Source organism: Homalodisca vitripennis, chromosome 1 (assembly GCF_021130785.1).
Source record: "Homalodisca vitripennis isolate AUS2020 chromosome 1, UT_GWSS_2.1, whole genome shotgun sequence".
Taxonomy (NCBI): Eukaryota; Metazoa; Arthropoda; class Insecta; order Hemiptera; family Cicadellidae; genus Homalodisca; species Homalodisca vitripennis.
This window is the reverse complement of record NC_060207.1, coordinates 153787093-153814241: the sequence shown is the minus strand read 5'-3', so window position 1 is coordinate 153814241 and position 27149 is coordinate 153787093. Positions and strand designations below refer to the sequence as shown.

Here is a 27149-nt window from a genome sequence, read left to right as displayed (position 1 = left end):
TCAGCAGATACAAACAAAATACCTGAAAGAGATTTCAACCTTATTTTTTTATTTTATAATCATACAGCCATGCAATTCCAATTTGAAAAGTAATGTGTACGATATGCACATTTAGTAAAATTGGAAAAGCACAATAACTGAAGATCAAATATGGAATATTCTTAATATCTATATTCAAAAATAGTTTTACCTATTATACACCTGTACTATTTTAGAATAAATAAAAAAATTTGATATGCAAAGAACATGTGTTTCATCAGAATTTTTACTTAACCTGTGTTACATTTCCTTTTAAACTGATTTCAAACTTCACATACACGTGCACATAATGTGAAGATTAGATAAAAAATATCTATTATAAACAGTCACACTATAACAAAACTAATATATACATAAATTTGTGTAAGAGAGAAAACAATCTTACTTTTTGGTAATTATTTTAAAACAAAATTGCAGCATGTACTGTAAATGCATAATGCACATTAGTTACACTAAAATGTCTATGGGACTGTTAAAATAATAGAATTAGATAATAGATTTTAAAATGGTCATCATGATTGGTGGCTTTGTATTTAGTGACTAAAATAGTTGAAGATAACTTATCTTGTATTCAGGATTTCATGCAAAGAATATCATTAGTGACAAAATTTGTATACAATCATAGGAAAGCTAGCAGGATAACAGTTCAATCTTGTGTCCAGGACTTCATGCAAAGAATATCATTTATGATAAAATTGGTGTACAATCCTAGGAACTCTAGCAGGATAACAGTATTATGTACGTCATATTGTAAATTTGTTTCTAATTTATGCGGTAATGAATCGTATTAAACTTTTAAAAATTAAATAGAATTCAAAAGTATCTAAAAAATAATATCAGAAAAATATTGGTTGTTATTCCTTATACCATAAAAAATGAGGAGAATATTTCCTTGTAAATAGACAATTTTAATGTTTCTTGGAGGAAAACTCCACAAGTCAAGAGATTGCTTACTTGCAGCTCCCTGGCGACTGCAAACAACGCACGAACCAGTTTCTCTCCCTCCCCCACATACTTAGAGGTGAGCGAGGCAGCACTGATGCTGAAGAAAGTGGCATTACAGGCTGTAGCAACAGCACGTGCCAGCAGGGTCTTGCCATTCCCAGGTGGGCCGAACAGCAGAAGTCCTCGTGCTGGTGTACGCAAGCCTGTGAACAGCTCAGGTCTCAGCGATGGCAGGATAGCCATCTCTTGCAAAGCCTGCTTGGCAACCTACACATGTACACACTTGTCTATTAAATTTGAATTGCCATGGAAGTCCAAGATTACGATTTGCGTTATTAACCTGGAATGTCCAGCTTTCATAGTCAGAACTATATTAAATACCCCCAAAATTTTTGAAAATTATTGTTTCACTATTACAGAAGTTTCAGAAGATTTTCTCCTAATTTCAAAGGATTTAAATCATGATATTGACAGGGAAAAGCTTGTTTACTACAAATTGTGTGTTAGTTGGGTGTAAACTAGTGACTGAAATCAGAGGTGGCAGATTTTTACAGCGATAGTATTAAAAAACATGTGCTAGGGTATGGGAAGTGCTTAAATTTGGAGATTATGTAGCAAAACAGCTTAAGAATGCACTTTACAAAATAATGTAAATAATAAAAGGAGGTTTTATTTAATTTTAAATTTCAAAATGCATATTCTTTCTAGACTTTCTAGACAGTCCTTATAGAACACAACCCATAGAATGTAAACAGTACATGTTCCCTGATCATGTCAGCTTTTCCACATCTTTCCACATAATAGATTAATATTTCCCTAACTTTAAAACTATAATTTTCTGCTCTGCATTCAAAAATTACTTATTCCAATTAATTATTTCAGACCTTGTTTTGTAATTTGTTGTTGCAATATAATTGAATTATATTTTTTACTACATCAATTGATTTCATTTGGATACTATTTACATTACCTTAGAATTATTTAATAAGAAAGGTATATATATTTTTATTTTCTTAAAAACTTTAATAGTGGCTCCATAAAGAATAAAGCTTCACCTAAAAGATTTATATTCACTAGTCACCCATTTACGTTCAGGAGAAGTTAGAAAAGGACTGGAAATTAAATATTTGAAAAAATTGTTACCTCCTGACCAGCGATGTCCTCCCATTGTACTGGAGAACTGCCTTCCAGCACCTCGTCCAGGACTATCTGGGCCAACTTTGGGTCAACACCTTTGAGAGCTGTAGATTTGCTAGCCGAGGCCCGCAGCTTGGCTGTCATTGGCTTGTGGACTGGTGAACTGCTTGGTCCCATCTACAGACATGAGGGTCATTAAATGCTATCCTTGTCTACTTATGTCAGATGTGATTGTTTTGCAGAAGATATTTGGATGCAAATAAAATGTTTAAAGTACAATAAGCATAATTAATTCTACTATCTTATTTATATTTATACTTTATGGTTGCTATATTAATTTTGTTTAGTAGACTTTTAGAGCTCGTTCCCAGCACACAGGCATATGCCTTTGCTGGGAACATATTTCACTTACAAATATGTACGTGTATAATGCTTACTGTGTGAAATAAAGTTTCTCATTTCTTCTTTCTTTCATTTCTATTTACAACGATGACTTTGCATCTTGGAAGTCGTCATGCAGATCAAGTTTTAACACTCAAAATGGCAATCAACGGATCTTCCATTGTTTTCTATGCGTCTCAACTGGCATCTTCAGATATTCTGTTGATTAGCATCACTCACTCTCATCACTTATTACAGTACTTATGTGGTCAAAAATCCATATAATTTATAATGGATCATTTAAAAACATGATGAATATCTGAATAATGTGATTGTGTGTGTGTGTGTGTCTTTGCTCCTTTATGTTAATTGCGACATCAGTGACAGCTACCGAAAACAGTGTATTAGTCCACGCATTGTAACTAATACTACTTTTATCAGCAGATTTGGTCATTTTCATAATTTCTTTGAAGTAAATGTATTATGTATAGTCATTTATCTTTTTAAATTTTGACCGATATAATTATATTAAAGGGCTAAAAGTATAATACTATGATATTAACTGATGTGTTTAATTTTATATGTTAAAATTTATGTTCCGTGATAAAAAAATTATAATTTTCAAGTCTATTTCCAGTGTATGTACTATACTAGCAATTACCCACGGCTTCGCTCGCAATTTCGTAGGTTTTACGCCTGTATGAGCACTTTTGGTCCGAGTGAATTATATTTCCAATGCCAATGTTGAGTTTGCCTTGTTACCACAATCAAGAAAATACATCAGAGAGAGTTTATTTATGGCCATTTCAATTTACTTCATTCTTAGTATTTTATGTTCCATAGTTGATTTTGCCTTGTTTCCTCATTAACCCATTCACCTACTAATATTTTAACACACAGTTGGGCCAAGGAATTCCATTATTTTTGCCTATTATTTAGGTGTGCAGATATTTAGCTGTAACTTTCTAGTAAATCCTAGTAAATCATTGTTTTGCAAAAAAATATTTTGTAGCAGTGTTTTTCTTGAGCTTACCTACCATGTAAAACTCCCTGCATAAAAAAAAAAAAAAAAAAAAAAAAAAAAAAAAAAAAAAAAAAAAAAAAAAATGTGAATGAAGGTATTACGAGATATAACCTATAACATACCGGTAATAACATAAATTTATTTATAAATAAAATTTTATGTTGCCCACCACCAATATTTTGTTCCCAAAATGAAAACCTGAAATGGAATTATTATTGTGTAGCCTACCTTATTTGTCCTTAGAAGTCACCACACACCAAAAGAGTTTTGTATATTTCATAGTATATTTACACACAATTATATCGTTTTTATATTATATACCCTACCATATTTATATTTATATTCATAAGAATTTATCTACATTGACAAGGCCTACGAAGTCAGTTGCCGATCCGATGTCAGGAGTTGGTCATTCCTCTTCTGAATCGAAAATATCGGAGTTTTCAAACTGTTCCCGTGTCACACGATACCATTCCACATCTGATTGATCACTACCGGTACTGAATTCTTCACTACAATTATTAGAATCGTTCATAAAACGATCTATTTCACTGTCACGTAACCTATTACCAGCCATGTTTACGGACACTAACAACAACAGGTATCATATGGAATAAATCCATCTGTTATTCTTTGCTTACGTCAGTTTAGCCAACTAATGAAAAAAATATTTTTCTAAACAAACAAGTAACCATAGAAACGAAACATAGTTTGATTAGTGCAGCTATCTGTCGAGTTTAAAGTGAACTATTACTGCCGCGGAAGCGCTCCGTCGGAGTATGGCAGGGCCCGCGGCGGAAGCGGCGGAATGGCTCCGTCGAAGTAGGTGAATGGGTTAAGAAAACATAAAGGAACTGTTCAATAAGTATTGAGACTGGTTCAAAAAATCAAAATTTATTGCAGGAATCATTATAATTACTTAATCTTCATAATACATTCCTCCTTCATCGATACACTTAGTTCAGCGTGTCTGCCACTCGTCAAAAGCTTGCTGGAATTCGATTTCCGGAATACTGTTGAGAATTTTGTTGTTGAACCGATGTTCTTTGAGCTCCCTTTTCATTTGTGGAAACAAAAAAATGCCTGGTAAGCTTTAGGGGGGTTGACCAACGTTGCCACCCTGAATTTCTCCAGCAGCTACCACACATAATCGCACCGTGGCACAGCGCATTATCATGGTGAAGTTTCCAATTCTTCACAACGGCTACACGCACATGTGTTACGAGATTTCACAGGTGTGTCAGTACTTGCACATCAAATGCAGCATATACAGTTGTTCCAGTAGGCACGAACTTCTTGTGAAAAAAGCTTACATGTCAAAATGTTTTTTCCTTTGACGTGGGGACCTTTTTTCCTCTACGTGTGGTATTTTGAACTTTGATGTTTTGTTTTTAGGTCGTACTGGAACACCCACGATTAATCACCGGTAATAACGTTGTCAAGAAGATCTTCATCATCCTGGACACAGTCCAAAATTTCCACCTGAACAGTTTTTGTTCTTACTCAGGACTTTCAGCACAAGCTTTGTGCACACTTTCCTCATAGCGAGATCCTCTGTTTCCACGGTGTGGATGGTTCCAACTGAAAAGCCAGTCTCTTCACAAATAATTGCAATGGTTAAACGCCTCTCAGAGTCCAAAACAGTTTTCACTGTGGCCATCTGAGTATCGGTTTGAGCAACATGGTGATCGTCTTTGACGAGCTCCTAGCCTTCCTTGAACATTTTGTGCCACTCAAAAACTCTTGTGCAGCTTGAGGCATTACCCTCATAAGCCTATTAAATGAGTTTAAGGGTCTCGGTCGAGGATTTCCTGATTTTAAAACAAAACTTGACAGCGTAGCATTGCTCGATAGTCCACTCTATGCTGACACGATGTCACCATAAAAAATCACATGTCACAAAAATCTAGCACCTGTCTCAACACATGCAAGTAACTGAATTAAATATTAGTGCGTCTGAGTGGTGGGGGACCCCTTTACTGAGGCCGACCGATCAGACTCCCCTCCACCGCTCTGTTGAGGAAACAACAAACCAGTCCCGATACATATTGAACAAACCCTGTACATACATACACAGATCGGAGAAGCCTACTCAGACAACTAAGTTGGCTTTTATAAAAGTCTTAAAATTTATAGTAAAAGTTAATATTTGCTAAAAATGTACATTTTAAAGTACTTGAAGCAGGACACTAGATGGGATTTTTTGTTACTTTAAAGACCAGTGGGGTGTAGCCCAAACGGATTTTCAAAATAAGAATAGGCCTAAAGAGACCGTAAAAATGTCTATGTAAAATTTCAGTACAATCGGTTGAATGGTTTACACGTGAAAGCAAAACAAACAAAAGCGCTGTCGCATTTATAATATTATTAGGATGATATATTTATTCTACAAAACCATTTAAAATTATATTTTTTTCTAAAATTAGAACAAATTTGAAACATTTTGACTATTTTGGAATTTTATATTTATTTACATAGCTATCTTTTTCAGATATAACACCAACTTCTTTTGTTTTAACAAGAGGGTTTTATAACTTTGACTTACAAGGAAAATTGTTTATATTTTTAGTATTAAGGATTATATTATAAATCAAAATATTATTTAGTTAACTGTGAACAAAATAATACCAAATATATGTAGGTTCACAAAAAATTTAGATTTTTGAACACATTTTGCAAAAACATATCTGCAAACCGCCTATGGCTTACTGGCCAAAAGATTCAGGTATATTTTCATAAGACTACTTTACTGAAACTTGCAGTTACTGAACCACCTGGTTCCTGAAAACTTCTAGAATATAAATTTATTAACTCTGGAACACTCCCTGATTCGAGCTCCTGGCCCCTGGTAGCACCCAACCTCCAGGAGCCTGTAGACGTTAGCAGCGTCAGCCACATAAAGCACTCACTCACAGGTAGCTTAAGGCTGACATTTATGGAGATTCTGCCTTTTGGCAGACCTCCTGTAACTCTCAACCTCTGGTAAGCCTCAGCCTCCAGAAGCTTCCAACCTAAGGGGGTCCCAGCCTATCACAGGTTTCGGCTGCTGGGAACTCCAGGCCTCTGGCAGTTCAAAATTTTATATGTTTTCGGCCTCTGGCAGTTTCCAGCCTCTGACACTATCTGATCTCCGGGAGCTCTCCAACAGATACCAGTCTTAAGAAGACCCATACCACTAACACATTTTAGGGCTGGTGGAGAAAACACCACAGTATATGGAAAAAATAAATAAAAAACTAATAAATGAATATAAAAGTTTAGACACCAACAATTCTTTCAAGAGCGGTCTGTTAGATTTTCTATTGGAAATTAAATAACCATAACGTAAGTGAGTATCTAAATGATAAAGATTTGAAATGAATATTGGACAGTTATATTATATTATAGGCAAATAAAGAAATCATAACCTAAAGGAATCAAAAAGTTCTACTACAAACAATTGCACTACAAAAGGTTACAGCTTACCAAATATATCTAGTTTAAATTTCAATACTCAAATATGTTATTCAAAAAATATTTAAACTAACTCTACTCACAGTAGTTAGTGAAGGAAGTAAATTAAACCAAATGAACATTGCCCATATGACAAACAGAAACAAAGACCATGGCAGTTTTCTTTCAGAAAATTGGTTTTATCTATAGACACCACCAGATGAAGATGCCCAGAGTAGGTCAAACTCTGTGGCAGCTTAAGAAGAATATGTTCCTGACAACATTTTAACTTGTGAAAACAGTCATGGAAAATATTTATCTTTGCATATATAAATAAATAGAAAAACCCTGCCTTTAAAAAGTATATGCCTGTAGGTTTCGTAGAATCTGAAGGCAGTACCAAGTAGGTTTTAAATGAGAAAAATGTAAAACAAGACATACAAAATACATCCTGATTGTCGTTTGTGGTTCCAATTATGTTGCTAGAAATGGAGCAAATGAAGTATTGGAGGTTATACAAAGTATTCTTCACCTTTGTACTGAAAACAAAATGGCTTTAGTAGACTAAACTCAAAGATATGACTTACCGGACTGGTCATGTGTGAATAGAGATAAGAAGAAAACTAATTTCGAACTAAAAATGTAAGTGACTATTATGATAATGTGAAGTTTGTAGAAGCGTGTACAGCTGGGAGACACATGCATAATGTACATTATATGCACTTACATTGAGTTGGAAAGACATGGCAATGAAGATATGGGACAACCTGAGACGTATCACAGGAGAAGCAATGTCACCTCGATCTAGGTCTACCAAAACCAACTAGAAACATGTCGACTCTAAGCCAGTGGAACACTCCATGTCAAAAGAAGAGGGGTTGAATACACAGACTTCACAATAATATAAACAAATACTCTGATAGCAGTACAATATTTTATATAAACATTCAGTGTCAAAAATAAGGTTAATGATTTGGATATATTTTTTTAATGAATTTAAATATAACATAATTTGCCCTAATGAACATTGGCTTGCTCATCTAGAGGTAGATTTCTACTTGCCTAGTGGTTGTAATTTGGCAGTCAATTATTGTAAGAAAAACTTATGACATGGGGGAGTATCTATATGTTAGTGATAGATTTGTTTAAGACTATCTGTATTATGGCAGAGTGTATTAATCTGAAAAGCTTCCTTCTAACTACCTCGCACCCAAATTTTTTGAAATCATTTTATCCCCGGCAGATTTATTAATTGCATAATTTTAATCCTTATTAACTTAAAACACACGCTATACTCAACGCTACAATAAGTCCCTTGGTTTACTTATACTCATAACAGACACAAATCTCTTCAGAAAAGGACTCCCTGTTCTTGCAATCTTTGGAATTTTAACTTACTCTAGAATTTATTCCAGTCACTTTTTGTCGTACCTCTAATGGTTAAGCCACAAAGCGCCTTTAAAGTCAAAACTTTGGTTAAACCCAGAAAATTAAACTAACTATGATCTACTTTTAACTCCCTGACTAACCTAGTCTCTGGACTTAACCTGTCACCGAATTCCGCTTATCCAAATTTGGCCAACATCCCACTTAGCCATAGGCGAGTATTAAGTTTTAATCGTACATGATCAAAGTGATGTGACTGAGTAATTACACATAAATATTCATCATTATGGTTATTTGTAATAATGTTATCAAGACAAATTAGGTTTTTGTTTAAACAATACAGGTTATAAGATCTTAACACTTTCTAAAAAAGAATTATTTTTTTATTTGTATAACCAATGTCCAAATTAATGTCGCCAGTTATATCCAGATTATAATTTTAAAAATTTATTTAACAGATTATTTAGAACATCATTGAACACTTCAATAATTGAATCTGGTGTTCTATAAATTGTGATAACTTAGTTTTATATTTTATTTTTTGTTTAGGAAAACAACTGACGCTACTTCAAACTCCTTATGAAGACTGAAAGTCAATTAATGGTTTTAACGTTTCTTTAGCAACATTTTTATTAAAATCTGTTTTTACGTAAGTTATCTTTTAAGTGAATGTAAGATAAGGACCAATGTAACTGAGAAAAGGTTATAATTATATTCAACAGAATGACTAATTTTCTTCTAGGCCTAAGTTACACTACAGCTTTTTTAGCTACAAAAGCTATTTATTTATTTTTAATCCTTTTGTTAAATCTCATCAGGATAAAACTAGCAGTGAACTGGAATAGAAATTAATATTAACTGTGCTGATATTCAATTTAGAATCCGATGAGCTTTACATACTGCTATTAAATTACGCGGTAAGTTAATAAACTTTAAATTGGACTCATTAATAAATAAATTAGTAGTTCGTAGATTTATTCAAATCGTATTTTACCATATATTTTAGTCTCTTTGCAACAATTGTTTGGCGTTGGAAGTTTTTTAATGTCTTAATGTCAACATAACAACTAATAGCAAAGTATGAATTGATTTTGTAAATTTTGACAGCTTTTAAATTGAAGCTTAAGTAACCTAACCTGAAAATGTTGTAACTAAGGAAAGCCTGCAGAAGCAGGGATAGATCCAGATGATGCGATATTTCAGACAATATATACGTTAATGAAGAGTTAGAACGCAAATTGTTGTAAAACACTACTAGATTAGAGAAGCGTTTTGTTATTATCTATATATATAAAAGAAAGTCGTGTTAGTTACACTATTTATAACTCAAGAACGGCTGAACCGATTTGGCTGAAAATTGGTAGGGAGGTAGCTAAGAACTGGCAGAAGGACATAGGATACTTTTTATCCAGTTCCCGATTCAGGATTCCGCCCCACTGGTCTCTAAAAGTTACAGAAATACCCGTAAGAAATGCATTGCAGCAAACATATGTTATTAAGTGAAAGAGCCTTTTCAAATTTAATCAGCTGTTCTTTGTAAACATATATAATGCGACAAAAGAAATATATGTTTATATAATTTAATTACTATTTTAAATTTCTTTACACTTATAGTTTGAAAGCATAGAGTAAGCTTAAGAGAAACAGCAAATTTTGTTTCAACTGTTTCTGCAATCACTGTTAAACATAGACTTTACTATCCAGGTAATACAATTCAAATTTGACGTAAAAATTCACCTTTAACTGCAATATTTATTAATAATTAATATAAACCATGCTCGTGCTTGATCAGAAGAGCAATGCAGATATCAAAATTACCATCTTACGTTGGCTACAAATATAAAGAATGTTATAAAACCAACCTTTGTTGTTTTTTTTTGACAGAAGTATGGTTCTCAAAACTCCGTGTGTACATATTCTCTCGATCGAGACAACAAAGCAAGCTCAATCATGGCATCGAAGATATAACTAATTTGACCCAGAAGTGATACACGTGCAAAGCCTAAAATAAAAACCATACGCAATTTCGCCTAACATCTGAAGCTCATAATCATTAGACTGTAATAATATGTACCTAAAATATGCCTATTTTCGTTTCAAAATTACATTGAGCGCCATCATTTATTACATTGTATGTGCGCTAATGAATTCCAACTTTTTGACCCCCGTCCACGATGGTCTAATTTAGTTCAATTGTATACAAAAATCATAGAATATTGGAGAAAAATTCCAGTTATTTCACAGGTGCATATTGAGACTGTTTTAAAATTTAAATCTTAAATAGATCATGAGCTTGGAATATCTTTCAGTGACTATCATTTATCTCAGAAGAGTAATAATGACGTTCAAAAGAAATATGCCTCCTATGTCCCAATTTTTCTGTAGGAAATCGTGTGCGAAGCCGTGGGTATCTGGGTATTTGGTTGTAATTGGTATTTTATTGAAAATCAAGAGTTTTCGTTATAAAATACTACGAATTTATTGACGAACTAGCTGTTACCCGCAGCCAATCGCGCATAATTGCTTTTACTAAGTAATATAAGGACTTCGGTTCTAAATATTTGCGTGCGAAGCCGTGGGTAACAGCTAGTCTTCACCATATATAATGTTGTATGTTATTATAGTTTATATTTCTCTTTTAACCTATCCTAACAGATTTTTCATTAACTCCAACTTTTGTTAGTTCAGATCAATTTTTATATAACGTTTTGTTTACGTTTTGATAAAGCTGTAATTCTACTTTGATGCATGTGGAAAAACCCCTAAAAGAAGTAGTTACTTCAAAAAGCTTTTTATAATTTAGATGAATTCTATAATGTTTCATTAGATGATATAATATTTTTTGTGTAATATGTTTATATTATAAAGTACTCTTATATTTTGTTATTCTATTGTTTTTTTAATTGTTAAGTTGATTAAATTTGTTATATTTATTCATTTTAAAATTTGTTAAATTGTTATATTTATATTAAAACACGTTTTATAAACAACAAATTATATTACAATATCAAATGTATACTGAAGTTAAATGTTTATTATTATCTATGTTACTGTGCTAACATTTAAATGGTATATGTTATTTAATGGCAATAAAAATAATGATATGAAATACAATTGAAACTAAATTGAATATTTCCTTCTGTATAAATATTTCCTGGTCAAAAAGGTGTTAGGAGTGTTGTAGAACATTTTATTTTATATTCTTTTCTTGATAAAGTCATCCGTTTTGGAGCTATACTAATCCTTGGAAATGTTTATAAAACAATTCTAAGTAATATTATAAATGCGAAAGATAGTTTGTTTGTCTGTTATGCTTTCATGCATAAACTATTCAACCTATTGTACTTAAATTTTACATGGACATTCTTAGGGTTTTTGGATACAGGCCTTTTCTAATTTTGAAGATACCTCTGGGCTATGCCCTACTGGTAGAGTTGCATTATATCAAATAAGTATGATTAATTGAAAAGCCTGTTAAATGTAATCAACTGTTCTGTATAAACATTGTTTTATGACAGCACAACCATATTTTTAATTCATTTAACCATCCGAGCATCCATCATATTTTGTGAAATGCATACTCGTTTTATGAGTATGAGCAATCACGTTTTTCGTGTTTTTGCCCCGTAAAACTGAATTCTCTTAGCAAGTCAGTTAGAGAGGCGTTCTGTGAAAATATGTTTACAAAATAGTTTTATTTTAAAATCTAGTTATACCTTAAAACACAGTGATAGCCATCTTAGAAGTCCATTTTGACATGGTTTGAATACTCAAAACAGTTCAAGCATGTTTACTCTTTTGTTGATACCCATAATAATAACAATGAAGGGTGGTAGTCTAATGATGTTTACGAGTACAACAGTGTATTAAGTCATAATCTAGCTTCAAATTTAAATACTAAACAACTATACAATGTTAATAATTGACCAATTTATTTCATTTATAAAAACATTGTAATTTTGTGTAATCTGATAATTAATAATAGTCCTGTTATGTTATTAATTAAATTATGGTGCTTGGTGCTACACTTTTCATGTTATTTATGTTTGTTTTGGCTAAACACAGATTTGTGGATTGATATTGCCAAGACATTTTTCATCTCATAAGAAGTCAGAATTATTGAATTCTTAAAGAAAGCTTTAATTATAAGAATGTTTTTTTCATTGAACTTTAATGGATAGCTTGATATTAAGCAACCATCACATTGGTAAAAAACTACAAAACTTTACTACTATTGAAAACTTACAGACAACTGGCGTTTAATGGCTGGAGGTGTATGGGCATGTTTAGTGGGCTGTGGACTAGCAGGACTTGTCTTTGACCCCATCGATCTTGGCAGAGTCTTGCTCTTGGTAAGCACATTAGTTGGCCGCGGACTTCCCACAGTGAATTTGCGCCCCGAAGCTATAACAACTCACATTGTAAGTCCATAAAATACAACAACAAAAGACTGGTTTCAAAATATGGATATTTGTGTATAATTTTTCTTTGCTACATGTAACAATAATTCTACACAGTGGTTCTGTTTTTCAGCGAACACCGAAAATTGATATTATAACTGAAATGAAATGAAATGATTTATTAGCCCAATAGAACATTACAATGTTATAAGGCTCGTCAAGAAATAATAACACTAAATACTAAATAACAATAAAAAAAAAAAAAATACTAACTACAACACAAGTAACATATAGCTAATACTAGGTGGTATGATATTTCACATCTTAATTATTTTCTGGTGAATTCGGACGAAAATCGTCAAAAGTATAAATTTCAGTTTGAAGCATGTATTCTTTAATAGATTATCAGTACCTAAGTAACCTCAAAATTTAGGCTTTGATAGGATACAGGTTTAGGATACAAGGTGTCAGGCTTAGGAAACAAATGTCTTGCTTCAGTCCTGTCACATAATGCCAACTTAAGGAACGCAAGACAAATGGTGTTAATAAACCTGACATTTTACATTAATTTTTGTATTTATGGTTGATTAGATGAATATATTATAAGAACTTTTTAAATTCCAGCCTTCTCTTAAAATACATTATTTTAGTATCCTCTGTGAATACCCACCCATGTGTAGCCTGTTGAGGCAAATAAAATTGCAGACTAAAATGTATTAAAAGTAAGAAGATTGACTGTGGTTAAACTATCAACTTATCAACATGCATTATTTTGTAATGTGAAAATTTCAAACATCATAAGCTAAATACTAAAGCCTATTGCAAATTCAGAGAATGTTTATACAATATTTTCATATAAAAATATGGTGTCTTAATTAGTGAAGTAGATTAGTAAACCAAAGTCATCTTTATAACATGAAATAATTAACTATTATTCTTATCTATTCTTGTAAACTAATAACTTTAAAATCTGTTATACTGGTAGCCTGAAGAAAAAGCAAATAAAAATGAGGGATTGTTGAAGAAACATGAAAAATTGTTCAATTTAGATGAATCTGCAGTTTTCTTAATCCAAAGGAAAATTGGTTTTTGGCAGGTTGAAGGCAAAATATGTGTATACAAAATCTGAGGCTGATGAAAAAGAATGTGTGAGTGTACACGGTGGGGAAATGCTGCTGGATACCTATGCCCAACAATGGTAATTATTAATAACAAAAGAGTACCAGCTGAAGTAACAAACAGCCTTCCAAAGAATTGGGGACTACACATTTCTGACAGTGGGTGGAGCACTTAAGATGTATTTTATTGCTTCATAGCCAATGTATTCCATGAGTGAAAGAACATGTGGTCATCCCATTATTTTGTTTGTTGTTGGTCATATATTACACCTGTTATATGTGTTGAATGAATTTTGTGTAAATAATAGCATCATATTGGTTGTGGTAGCATCATATAGCTATATGATGGTAAAATAGGATGAAGGATTATAGACATTTGCTATCATTATGTATCTTATTTCTAGGCTTACACGGCCAGGGTCATGATAATCATCTAGGTTTTCCAGTTTAAACTGTGTCGAATAATAATTATCAATAAAATATTGAAATATTTATGTCTCGCAGTGGAAAACCATCTTCAGTCAAGAACAGGTTAAACCACAGCCATTGGATTACTACTTTTCATATCTCTTAAAAAACTTATATTAAAACCTTCAAATTAAAAACATACAAGTCTATAATAAACCTGCCAAATTTGTCTTAATTAGAACTAAGTAATCACTCAGATAACCTCATGGATATGTATGCCTCTAAATGTTAACTCCTTTGCTTGACACACATTTGAATAGTAAATGAAAATAGATCAATATATGTGCTTTTATAAAGGGTTCAATAATTGTTAGCTTGAAAATCACTTTGTATGATTATAATTGTAAATTTTCATTTGTTATTCAGAAATAGCAGTGTAGCTGATAAAAATCAACCAAAATTACTATTGTGGGTACCTGACAATACAATTATTTTACTGCAAGTACAACCCCTTGAAGATGGTTGTCGACTATAGGTTGATTGTGGTATTTCCACGGAAGGCTCACACTTCGACTATAGGTCGACCAGATAGTCGCTGGTATTTTTTTTACTTTTTCACAACTAAAAGTAGGCCTAGACCTGGACCATCACCACATAAACCTAATTACAGTATAGGTTGGATTCCATGCAAGGAAAATTATCATATCCAAAAAACACTTCAAATAAACTGTAAAGTGAGTTAAAACATGTCCCTAGTGGTATTCTAGTGTTCTTTTACCTTTATCCATGTAATTTTAGTCTATTGTTTATGTGTGTGAAATAAAGATTACTTTTTACAATTTGATATTTTATTTTTATATTTAACAAATTATTACTTATAAACATAAACAAAATATTTTCAAAGAATGTCTAGGCTCTTTTGAAATGATTAACTTTCCTATGTAAAAACAAAAAACAAAAATTAAAGAAAAAAATATTTAAAACATTTGGTATGCACTAACACAATTGGATGAAGATCATCGATTTTAAATATCAATACTATTGAATACGACATTTGTATTCATAATTAAGCATTTCCATGGTTCTTTGTTTAGACTATTGACGTCATTACCAGCTATTGTTATTTCGTTTATGTAAGAGAAAGCTAGTGAGAATGACAAGAGCAATGGCGATCAATATGCATATATTGGATCAAAATGTTTTTATAAACACTAAGCAGAGTTTTAAATGGTTGCCAGAAAAGGAGTTATCTCCTTTAAATCCGAGGTGTCCAGTTTGTAATGAGGAGATGAAAACCAGGATTAAAGATGGGAATCAGGTAATGTTTCACTGCAAGAAAATCCAGAACAGTTTTTTGTGTCTAAAAACACACTTTTTTAAACATTCAAAGTTTGGCATTGTTAGCATAGTTAAAATCGTGAACTATTTTAGTTGGAAAAAACTAGTTATGACTTTAAAGTAAATGCATGCATTTTAAACAGTATCAGTACAAACAGAAATACAATTTCAGATTAGCCTATTTTGGAAATAAACTCAAAATTAAAATCTTGTGTTTCGTTACTGACTAATGGCGGCAAAAACGTCTTCTTTGTTTAACAAGCAGTCACTTTTATTCTTGAAAATACATAAGATAACTAAATGTTATTGTTTTCTTGTAATTATATTAATTATATATTATATTTTAATTTCTAAATTATATTAATATTTATACATTAACCCTTCCCACACCATAGACGGATATATTAGAATGGTAGACTTTGACCAAAACACCAAATACAGTTATATCCGACATTGTAGATTACGTCTCTTGGAGAGTTTTTTAGTTCACAAAAGGCAGAAAATAAAAACGCTAAGTTAAAAGTTTAATTTTAAGTGAAAACTCACCCAAAAAGTTTAACCTGTTCTTTGCCATGAATAAGTTTTAACTTCATCTTTTCCATTGCGACAACCAATAATCCGATTATGTTGGTGGCCACTTATTATACTGCAGTCAAAAGCTTTAATATAGCACAAAATAGATACAACCTGGGGACAATTGGTGTGATTTTTAATGAACCCTCAAAGGATAACATTAAAAATTTAATTTAAAGTAAAAACTCACCTAAAAAGTTTAGCCTGTCCTTTGCCATGACTAAGTTTTGTTTCATTTTTTCATGTAGTCTCTGAGCTCTTTCCCAAACTTCACCTTTTCCATTACGACAATCAATGGCAATACCTTTCTCCAACTCTGTGATGCCCTTCTTGTAGAGTTCAATAGCCAGTTCCTTGTGACCTAAAATAAATAGATTCTTGCAATTTTTTCAATTAGTCAGCAAAATGATAAACTGTGGATTGTAGAAATTTCTTCATTTTAACATCACTCCTTTTCCTAAAAGCACTTTCATTTGAAAACCTCCTCAACTGAGGCACCACTTATTCATCCCAAATGTTGGCTACAATTATAGAAATAGCCTAATTTTTCCTGACCATATAATTATTCTATAAAATAAACTCATTAGATTTACAAGAACGTTCTACTTCAAAGCAGTAAACATCTCTATCAAACCATTTTAACATTTTATACAACTGTTTATACACTTTTTATAATATAAATGGTAAAAATATTCAAAAAGGATACAAATGAAGAAAAACTGAGACAGAACTGGTGGCTATATATAAATGGGTGTCCATTTTATCGCATATTTGAAAATTAACATATGTCTTCCTCCTTGAGATGAAGATCGAAATTAGTTCAAACTTTAAAAGTTACAAATCAAAATGTCTGGACATAACTGTGAACTTAGGACTATCAAATGCAGATAGACACCAATATATCTGATTAAAACCTCATCCTTACATACTTGGAGATAACATTGTCTGCTGATTGTCTCCATAGGATTTTCTTTTTTTATCTAGAGATGTTTCTACCTAGTCCACAGACTGCTCAGATAGTATTTCGATTGTTTCTGGAGACAAAATACAAATACAAATATTTAACTTACGGAGCTGTTTTGACTTAGTTTTATTAATTTGGTCTTAATATTGTTGAAAACCTCATAAAATGTTTTGAAATATCCGATTTTGAGTCTACCAAATGATCTCTGGAAAATATTTGAATACTGTAGGGCACAAGGAGTTTGAAACTAAAGTAAATATTTAAAGAGGTTTAAAATTGTACAACTCCTTCCAACACTTGAGTGACGGATAATATCAAATCATCAACATTCATGGTTCAACAAATCACTACAACTAATTATATCAAATTATGTTGTATTTCAAATTACAGTATAAAAAGTAAATATGTCATGGTGAATAAAAAATATATGGTGTATAACTTATGTATTTATAAAATATAACAAACAAAAAGTATAAAATGTACTTTCTTTTTACTATTTTTAAGAATAAACGTGTCTGACACAAATAAAACATGTGCATGACCACTGCACTTGCTGCCATTATAAAAATACAGTATTAGTATCAGTAACAGGTAATTCAGTGGTAACATATTACTGGGATACTGTTGTTTTAGTAACAGCTGGACTGAATGATTTGTTCTCACAACAAATTTTTGGTTTTGGGTTGCTCGGTAGCCAGTAGCCGCCCAGGCCATTTTGTGCAAGCAATGAGGCATATATCAGCAATATTACTACACTATGCAATGTTATTACGCGATATTAAGTAGGTTTAGGTTAGGTTATCCTAAATATGTTACTAGTAGTACTAAAATTAAATATAACCTTTACAAGCGCTTATGTGATCTGAGCTTGAATTTGGGTACTATATCGTAGGATATTTTTTCCTTTTTTGCCAGCAGTGTGGGGTTGGCACCACCAAAGCCCGCACTGATGGCCAGAAGCATTTCCAATCAATACTTTCCCAATCTTAGATCATGTCCTAAATCTTACTATGTGATCTGACGTCAGAGAAGTTGGACGATCTGGAACATGATCTGAAGTCTGAATAATACCGATCAGAAATCCCATCAGTGCAGTCTTTAGACTTCTAGCAAATAAGAAAAGCATCCCTCGATATAGTGTCCAAATTCAAGCTCAGATCACGTGAGCGCTTGTTAAGGTTATATTTAACATTTTTTTTATATAATATATACATACCTATAGCCTAATAACTAATAGTATATGAGGAATTCTTAGTGCCCAATAATTTTGTTGTATAGTCAAATTTGAATTAACCCGTTTATAAATTTATTAGTTTATCAGTCTATGTTACATTGTAGTGGGTTAGTTAGACTTTTGTATACTAATATGCTACCACAGTAACAGGTTACAGCAACATAATAACTCAACACGTTATTTTGTAATAGATATTGACAAACAACAGTATTTGCCATTATGTATTATGTAACACTTTTAAGATTGTATTATAGTGAAGCTACCTATAGTTTCATATGTCAAAGAAATATACAGGGTGTGGTAGATAAGTAATGAGACTGGCCGCCGCGCGGCACCCCAGTCGCTCGCAGTGCGGTCTCCACCTGCAGGTCACGTGGTGGGGGATCTGAGCTAACAGTAGAACCGGTTCGCAGTCACGTTGTAACTCTGGCGCAGTGAGGGTCGAGCTTCGCGTATTACGTTGTTTGTGTGCCCGTGACACTTGCGAAAACGCTGAAGATGGATCACTCGATAGAACAGCGGTATGCAATCAAATTTTGCTTTCGCTTGGGCAAAACTGCTTCGGAAACTTTTGCAATGATTACGGAGGCCTACAAAGAGCACGCCCTATCAAGAGCTCAAGTGTTCCAGTGGTTTAATGAATTTAAAAACGGGAGGGAATCCGTTGAAGACATGGAACGATCTGGACACCCTTCAACGAGTCGTGTGGATGAAACGGTGGCCAAAGTAAAAGAACTCATGTACTCCGACCGTCATTTAAGCCTCAAAATGATCGTCGATGAGGTCTCCGTGAATAAATTTACAGTTCACCAAATTGTTACGCAAGATTTGATGATGAGGAAAGTTTGCGCAAAATTGGTTCCCACAGTGCTCCCCGCGAACAAAAGCCTCGTGACCTCCTATTTGACCCGAATTGGAGTTGAAGTTCTGCCACAGCCACCATACAGCCCTGACATGAGTCCTCCTGATTTCTTACAATTTCCGAAAGTAAAAAGATGCCTGAAGGGTCATCGTTTCGACGATATTCCGAACATCCAACGTGCTGTCACGAAGGCACTAACTGGGATAACTCCAACGGACTACAGTGAGGCCTATGAATCTTGGAAAACGCGCTGGCAACGTTGTGTCGACGCTTAAGGCGAGTAATTTGAAGAATATTAACGTTTTGTACAAATCGGATCAATAAATTTGTTTTTATAGACTGAGTCTCATTACTTATCTAACACACCCTGTATGCATTTTAGATTATATAAAATAATACTACCTGCTTTATATTAAGTTTGGGCAGTTACAATTACTTAAAACTCAGTAATAAACAAAAATGTCTGACAGCATTTAAATCGTTATAATGGATGATTTGATATCTGAGTGTTAGACGCTTAATATTATACTGCAGTCTAGGCTTATTCTCCATGTGCATTTTTGTATAACAGTTCATATTAATGGTGACAGTCAAATCAGGTGTCCAATTAGGAAGGTGTCCTATTAGAATAACTCTATTATAAGCCTAACTTTATGTAACAATAAAAATACTGGGCAGAGTACAATAAGCAGAACCGATTTGTATTAACAGACAATATTATTTCGTTGTAACCTTCAATATAAGTCAACCGATACTGATTAATTAATTTAAACAATTAACATTACGCTATCTGTATCAAGTAACCATATTTTTTTTATTCTATAGGCTTAGCATTTTAACTAAAAGTGACAATCTAAATCAAAAAACGGTATCAATTTACAATAACGTGACCATGGAAAGGTATGTTCATTTTTTTTTCCTGAAAATAGTGAAGAAAAAATTCGTCGGCAACGAAAATCAAAGGAGTTACGATTTTTTGAAATCCTCTGAAAACTCCGTTTTTGACAGTACCTCTGGCAATTTTACTGAAATGATGCTGACTAGTACGTTAATCCTGTCAACGATGCCTGCCCGCTGCGCAGTGCTGTGCACTGCTTGCTCTTTTAGAAAAAAAATTAACTCGAGCTTGCAAAAGTCGAATCCCAGATCACGTGATGCCCCTGATCCTTAACCCTCCAAGTGTTGTTCGACAAAATTTTGTCAGTTATTTTCCATCCTTAACGCAATAATGCCCGAAAGGCATCAATATAATACAATAATATACTTTCCCCCCAGTTTATATGCACCTGTAATAATAATACTTGGCTATAAATGCCCAACCCATGAAAAAAGTCCATTTTTCATGGTCACGCTATTGTAAATAAATACCCAATTTTTATACTTTAACAGTTAACATAAACAGTTAACTTTAAAAACTAAACGTAACATTGTCTAAACATAACTGTGTTGAGCATCACACAGACACATCAGAGTGTCGGCCTGTTCGGTCTGAGGGTTATGTACCTTTATTATTTATACTATTTTTTTTGTATTTTTTATCCTATTAGTTTGATCATTATGAATCCCTTATTGTGAGTTTGTATGATTTTGAAGTAATTCCATTTCAAACATAGTACCATTTAAAATTATAGATTTTTGATATTGAATAATATACTAGTTTGATTAGGCCTATTCTACATACATTGAGTAAAATGTTTATACTAAGTGATATAAAAACTGGATATGAGTATAAGCTCAGACTATAATACCTTCATTTTCCTCATCTATTTTTAGTGCTTTAGAAATAAATTCAAAAGCTTTTCTATGATGATCTTTTTGCTTGGCCAGTAAGGGATCTACAGATCCTGCAGAATTTGTATGTCTTGTCTTATGATATGACATCTGGTCAGTATATTCTTCACACAAATGTTCAGCTGGAATTTCAACAATACTTGTAGGTTGCACTTCACTACTAGTTCTGCTATATCTTGTGTGCAAGTTTACAGATCTTAAAATAAACAGCTTAGATGTAGATTTCCATATATAACGGAATATCACATAAAAGAGGTACAAAACAGACCTCAGGATATTGAAAACAAAAATTAAAGGAAAAGAAACAATGTATAAATTTCTTTCATGAACAGATTCTGTAGTAGACGAAGAAGTCACTTTCTCATCAGTAGTCCGAGATTTTTTGTGGCATTTTGAATTGCTTTTGCGGATCATCAGACTTACAACACTTGTCTTTAATCCAAGCCTAGCCTATCACTAGATCCATTATATACTAGGTTAGATTTATTGGTGTATAGTAATGAATCTTTTCAGTTCTCTTTTATTTTTAGGACAGTACAGATTGATTAACACATTAAACTATATTTTCGCGGGGAAACATTCTGAACACAACACATTTGACCCAGTATAACAACACAAGTATATAATATCAAAAATTCCTCTTTTAAAACCATTCCTATTTCCTAGACAATCATAATCACTAATCAGTCATTCCTTCCCTCTTTCCTGTTTCCAATTCCATTCCAAGTTTACACAAGATCTCTGGATCTTGCTTTGAATTTCATTCCTCTATGTTAGACGAGAACAGCTGCAATTGGCAATGCAGCCTGCAAAGTAAATGAAGAAAAAAATGAATGTATATCATTTATACAAAAATACAAAATATACAATCGATATAGGCATTATTGATAGCCATCAGTTTAAATATCAGTACTTGTAATTATCTTTAGTTTTATTCACGTTGGACAGAACAGACTCTGATCTTCAATGCCTTAGAAATAAATTCGAAAGTTTATTATGATGATAGTTTTGCTTAGCCAGTAAGGGATCTACAGATCCTGCAGAATTTGCATGTCTTCTCTTATGAGATGTGAGCCGGGTCAAATTCTCGTGCCCCTTTCGGTTTTCCCGACTCTTTTTTGTTATAGTGTTTTATTTTGTTGTTGGTGTTTGCTCTCGTTGACTCTTCGAGGCTTTGGTGTCGTCTGCGACTGGATCGAGAGAGTAGCGACTTTCACTTCTGTTCAGACCGTTACTAGTGAAGTTTATTTTGTTTTTACCCTTTTATTTAGTTTTGGGTTTTGTTTTGGGTTTTGTTTTGCCCCAAATGTCTGGCTAAACACGGCTGTGTCAACTGACGAGGTTCACGAGCTCCAGCTCCAATGTCCGCCTCTCCCATGATTCTTGGGCCGGGTCCTTACACCGGTGCCATGGCGGGCTACTAAGGTTTTCCTACCTGAGGACATTATTTCTCTGTGATACCCTGCTGTGATATTGTCTCAGTGTGCCTGTTATTTAAGTATTGTTATCCAGTTTGTTATCTAGTTTTAAGTAGTTAAGTTTAGGTTAATTCTATCCTTTCAGGAACCCGCCCTGTGCCACAGGACTCCGGGTGATTTTGGCTTGTCCTGTTTGAAATTTGGCGCTCTAAATTCTATCTAACTTAAATTTATAAAGATTTTTAATTTTATCCATAAGTCTGGGTTGACCACTTATAGTTTTGTTCTCCAGGTGCACCTGAGTAGGCAACCTTTCTGGGTAGTTTTGTCTGCGTTTGTCCCCTTGTTTTTTTTTTTCTTCTTCTCAAATATATATATATATATATATATATATATATATATTATATATATATATTTTCACTATGGCTGGCCATCCACGTTCTTTCTTTGCCTTTCCTTGCTCTCTCTCCGTGAGTCGGGCCCTCGCTCCGCTCCAATGGGAGCACGTTCTTTGTTAAGCTAGCTTGGTACGGGCGAGCGGAAGCGGGGTGTGGCTCAGATGGTAGCAGAGCGTGGTTATGGCTTGCCAAGCGGTTTCCCGGGCTGGGAGCATGTAATGTTGAGTTTTGAGTGTTAGTTATTCCGTGTGTTTTATAGTATTGTATTTGTGCGGGGTTTTACTGGGTTTTTTTTTGCCTCAGGGAAGTAGGAGCTGGGTACTCTTATTGAGCCTCGTCAGTTGGTTGCCTTTTGAGTTGAGACTACTTAAGTTTAGTAAGTTAGATTTTGTTTGTCTTGAAGTTGATATGGCCGTCTCTTTGGTGCCTGAGTATCTCCGGAAGCCGGAGCTGGTTTTTGAGGTCGTGTTCTAGGGGGCAGCAGGCTCGGGAGGACGTAAAGGGGTTGAGAGCTCAGCTCAGGGCCTGTTTGAACTTAGAGAGGACATGGCAGGAATCATTTTGTTTGGAAGATGAATTAGCTAGCTGCAAGACTAGGATAGAAGAATTAGAGGATGACATTGATAGTGGGTCACTGCCTTTAACTGGGTCGGCCAAGGCTCGTTTGGGCTCACCAGATTATTCACTGGTGCGCCAGGGTGCAACTGCTTAATAAGGCTCCTGGACTCACCGCTGATATTGGTGCATGGGCCATTACTACTTCTGAAAAACTACAGTCAGCCCTGGAGAGTCTAGGTGAGGTTAGGTCCGTCAGAGAGAGAGGGGCCTCCTTTCAGGAGCCTCCTACTCTGTCAATTTCGGATTCTCGTATTGCTGAGCTTGGAGGAGCTGCAGGTCCTCAGGGTGTTGCTCCAGGGTGCCGAGATTCGGAATTGGTATCCTCTGCCATTTCTGCTGCAATTGGAGGTTCAAAGTCTTCGGTACATCCTGTGTTCATGGATCATGTAGGTTGTGGGACGGTTGTTGATGGCCATAATGTCTCAGGTCTATTTAGTTCAGCCTTTTGCCAAGTTGTCCCACCCACTCTCACCTATACTTCAGAGCATGCCCAAGGCCGATGGATTGGAGTTAAATCACCTCCTTGCTTTTCTTCAGGAAGCTTTCAAAATTCAGGAGTTTCCTGGGAATGACCGATTTGGTACTTATGGAAATTTTAGCCCCCTTTTGCTTGAGACCACTAAGTGACCGCCTACTTGACTGTCTCAAGCGAAGAGCACCTTTTGATGAGTTTCATGCTCAAGTTATTGAATATTTTATACCTGGTCGTGTCATGGAGCGTTTGCGAGTTGAACGTATTTATCGCCCACAGGCACCGGAGAGACGCTTAGTCAATTTGTCGGCGAGATACGAGGGGTGGCCCAAATACTACGTCTTGACTTAAGCGAAAGGCAACTGGTGGACATTATTCTGGAGGGAATCAACCTGGAGGACCGTTTTCGTTTGGTTTTCTGCACAAGACCCACGTCTTGGGCGGATCTAGACCGTCTCTGCATTGCATCCAGAGGAGTCCAGGATGCGGATTTCCTAAGGGAGAGATTGATGGGACATCTGCCCAGTGAACCTCCTGGAAAGGTTCGGGTTTCAGCAGGGTCAGGGCAGGGGGTGCAACTCCCGCGTGGGCAACCCCCAACTTGTTTTGGTTGTAACCAGAGGGGTCACTTGAGGCGGGATTGTCCTCGGGCACGTGGGAGTTTTGGTTCCTCCTGACTAGTTAATCTTCCGGGACCTGGAACTGGACTCCTTGTTAACTCCGTCACTTCGGCAAGAAAAACCTAATATTGTTAGTAATAATATAGTTGCCGGACTAAAATATGTCTGGTAGCGTGATGTCTGCTAGGGTGAAGAACAGGGGTAATAAAGTCAAATCTTGTAAGGTATCCACCAATAAGGAGACCATTGCTTCCTTGGCTGCATTGGGTGTGAGTGCGGGTTGCTCGGTTTTGCCCACGTGTAGATGTCCTTGTCGGAGATGTGAACCGGAAGGCCCTTGTGGATTCTGGTTCAGCACGCAGCCTGATATCCTTGCGTTTTTTCCAGGAGTTGTCAGCCTCTGGTCTCATCCGACAGGTTGAACCTAGTTCTTTAATTTGCTGGACGGCGTCTCGCTCTCCTTTGCCCATCACTCATGAGGTCCAGTTTAAAATCAAAAACCACCATTTTTCTTGGGTGTGTGGCGGTTTTTTGGTGGCAGGGGAGTTGTGTTTTCCTTTTATCTTGGGGGCTGATTTTATTCGGAGGACTGGCATGATTTTGGACTTGGGCAATGGCCGGTGTTTCTTTCGCTTTTCTCGGCGGGTGTCAATACCTTTTTCGGATGAATATTCTCATGGGGCTGCCGCAGTCCGAAGCGGAGGGAGATAGGGTTTCCATTCCTGATCCGTTGGGGCATCTAACCGTGGAGCAGGCTGAAGCTATAAAGGGGCATTTTTTGCCGCTTCCCAGAAGTACTCACACCAAAACTGGGTGTTACGAAGCTTCTTGAGTACGAGATTCGCCTCACTGATACCCGCCCCGTTCGTTCTCACCCCTACAAACTTGCTCCACCTAAAATGGAAACGCTGAGGAAGCATCATTAATGAACTTCTTAAGAATGGAGTTATCGAACCTTCTTGCTCAGGTTATGCCAGTCCCGCTTTCCTGGTCCCTAAGCCAAATGGTAAGTCCAGAATGGTCCTGGACTATAGAAAGCTTAATTCCCAGATTGAGATTGACTCGGTACCTCTCCCCGATCTACATTCGGCATTTGATTGGTTCGGTAAGGCCAAATTTTTCTCCATATTTGACCTTAACCAGGCTTACCACCAGATACCTTTGAAGCCTGAATCTCGTCCTCTCACTGCGTTCTGTGTTCCCTGGAATTTATATCAGTTTACCCGTGTTCCAATGGGCTTAGCTGTGGGGAGCTCAAACTCTTACCCGACTATTAGACTCTATTTTCCATGACGTCAAGTTTAAATTTGTATTTAACTATTTGGATGATCTTCTTGTATACAGTGAGAGCTTTGAAGAACATTTGACCCATCTGGAGGAAGTTTTATTTAGGTTGCGTGGTGCTGGCCTTACCGTCAACCCGGAAAAGGTGAGTTTCGCCCAAAGTGAGATTTCTTTTCTGGGGTCACCTTATTTCCACCCGGGGCGTCTGCATAGATCCAGCTCGGACCCAGGCGATCAGGGATTTTCCTCCTCCCAAAGATGCAAAGGGAGTTGCACGTTTCGTGGGAATGATAAATTTTTTTACAGGCGTTTCATACCCAATATTGCAGAGTTGGCCGCTCCTCTTAATCTGCTTCGCAAGAAGGGTGCTAAGTTTGAATGGGGGTGAAACACAGCAGACGTCCTTTCAATTGTTGAAAGAAGCTGTTATGCAGCCTCCTGTGTTGGCTATGCCGGATTTTGGTCGAAAATTCGTCTTACAAACTGATGCGTCCTCCTTGGCTATTGCGGCGGTGTTGTCTCAGGAGGTGGATGGCGTCAGGCAGCCAATTGCTTATGCTTCACGCACATTGACACCCTGTGAAAAAAAGAGTTCATCTGTTTATTGAGCTGGAGTGTTTGGCTGTTGTGTTCGGAATAAATTAAATTTCGAAGGTTTTTAGAACATAAAGAGTTTCTCCTTGAAACCGACAACCAGGCACTATCTTGGCTCCTCGCTCATTCCTCGTCAGCTTGGGAAAAATTGGTCGTTGGGTCGTTCAAATATCTTCCCTTAAATTTTACTGTGCAACATGTGCGTGGCACGCAAAATAATCATTGCCGATACGCTTTTCTAGGATGTTACCATACTCCCGGCGACCAACTTCAGGATTTGGAGCCGGTATGTAGGGCTGTGCTGCTTGACTGTCCTCTGGCCTTTTCGGATATCCTCCCTCATCAACTAAATGATCCCGAGCTGGCCAATATTATCTGTGAGCTTTAAGGGAGAGGTGCCCACCCACCGTACTTTCTGTCCCAAGGTACCCTTTGCTGTCGAGCTAGGCAGCGGGGAAAAGCCCAAATTAGTGCTGCCAAGTCTTCTTGTACCGATGGTTTTTCATTATTTCCATACTTCTCCCCGTGGGCGGTCATTTAGGTATACATAAAACCATCGCGAAGATTAGGGACCTCTTCATTTGGAAGGGCATGGATCGGGACATTGCGGCTCGAGTATGGTCATGTCAACTGTCCTCGTTAAGCAAGCCCGCCCAGAACGCTAAGCTGGGTCTGTTGTCATCTGAAGTGGCGGAGAGAGACCTCTGGAGAAG

At 35.4% G+C, this 27149-nt stretch overlaps 1 protein-coding gene across 1 annotated transcript in view; it reads right to left on the bottom strand.

Annotated features, from left to right (window-relative positions):
- LOC124374204 (spastin) overlaps positions 1-21738 on the bottom strand; it is a 28539-nt gene extending 6801 nt beyond the window's left edge. Inside the window, exons 1-5 of the mRNA XM_046832467.1 lie at positions 20990-21738; positions 16372-16542; positions 12591-12748; positions 2128-2298; positions 994-1251 (exon numbers count right to left, since the gene is read on the bottom strand). Of these exons, the coding sequence (XP_046688423.1) occupies positions 994-1251; positions 2128-2298; positions 12591-12748; positions 16372-16542; positions 20990-21446 (1215 nt within the window). The 5' untranslated portion in view covers positions 21447-21738. The remainder of the gene's footprint in view (positions 1-993; positions 1252-2127; positions 2299-12590; positions 12749-16371; positions 16543-20989) is intronic.
- Positions 21739-27149: the final 5411 nt, after the last annotated feature.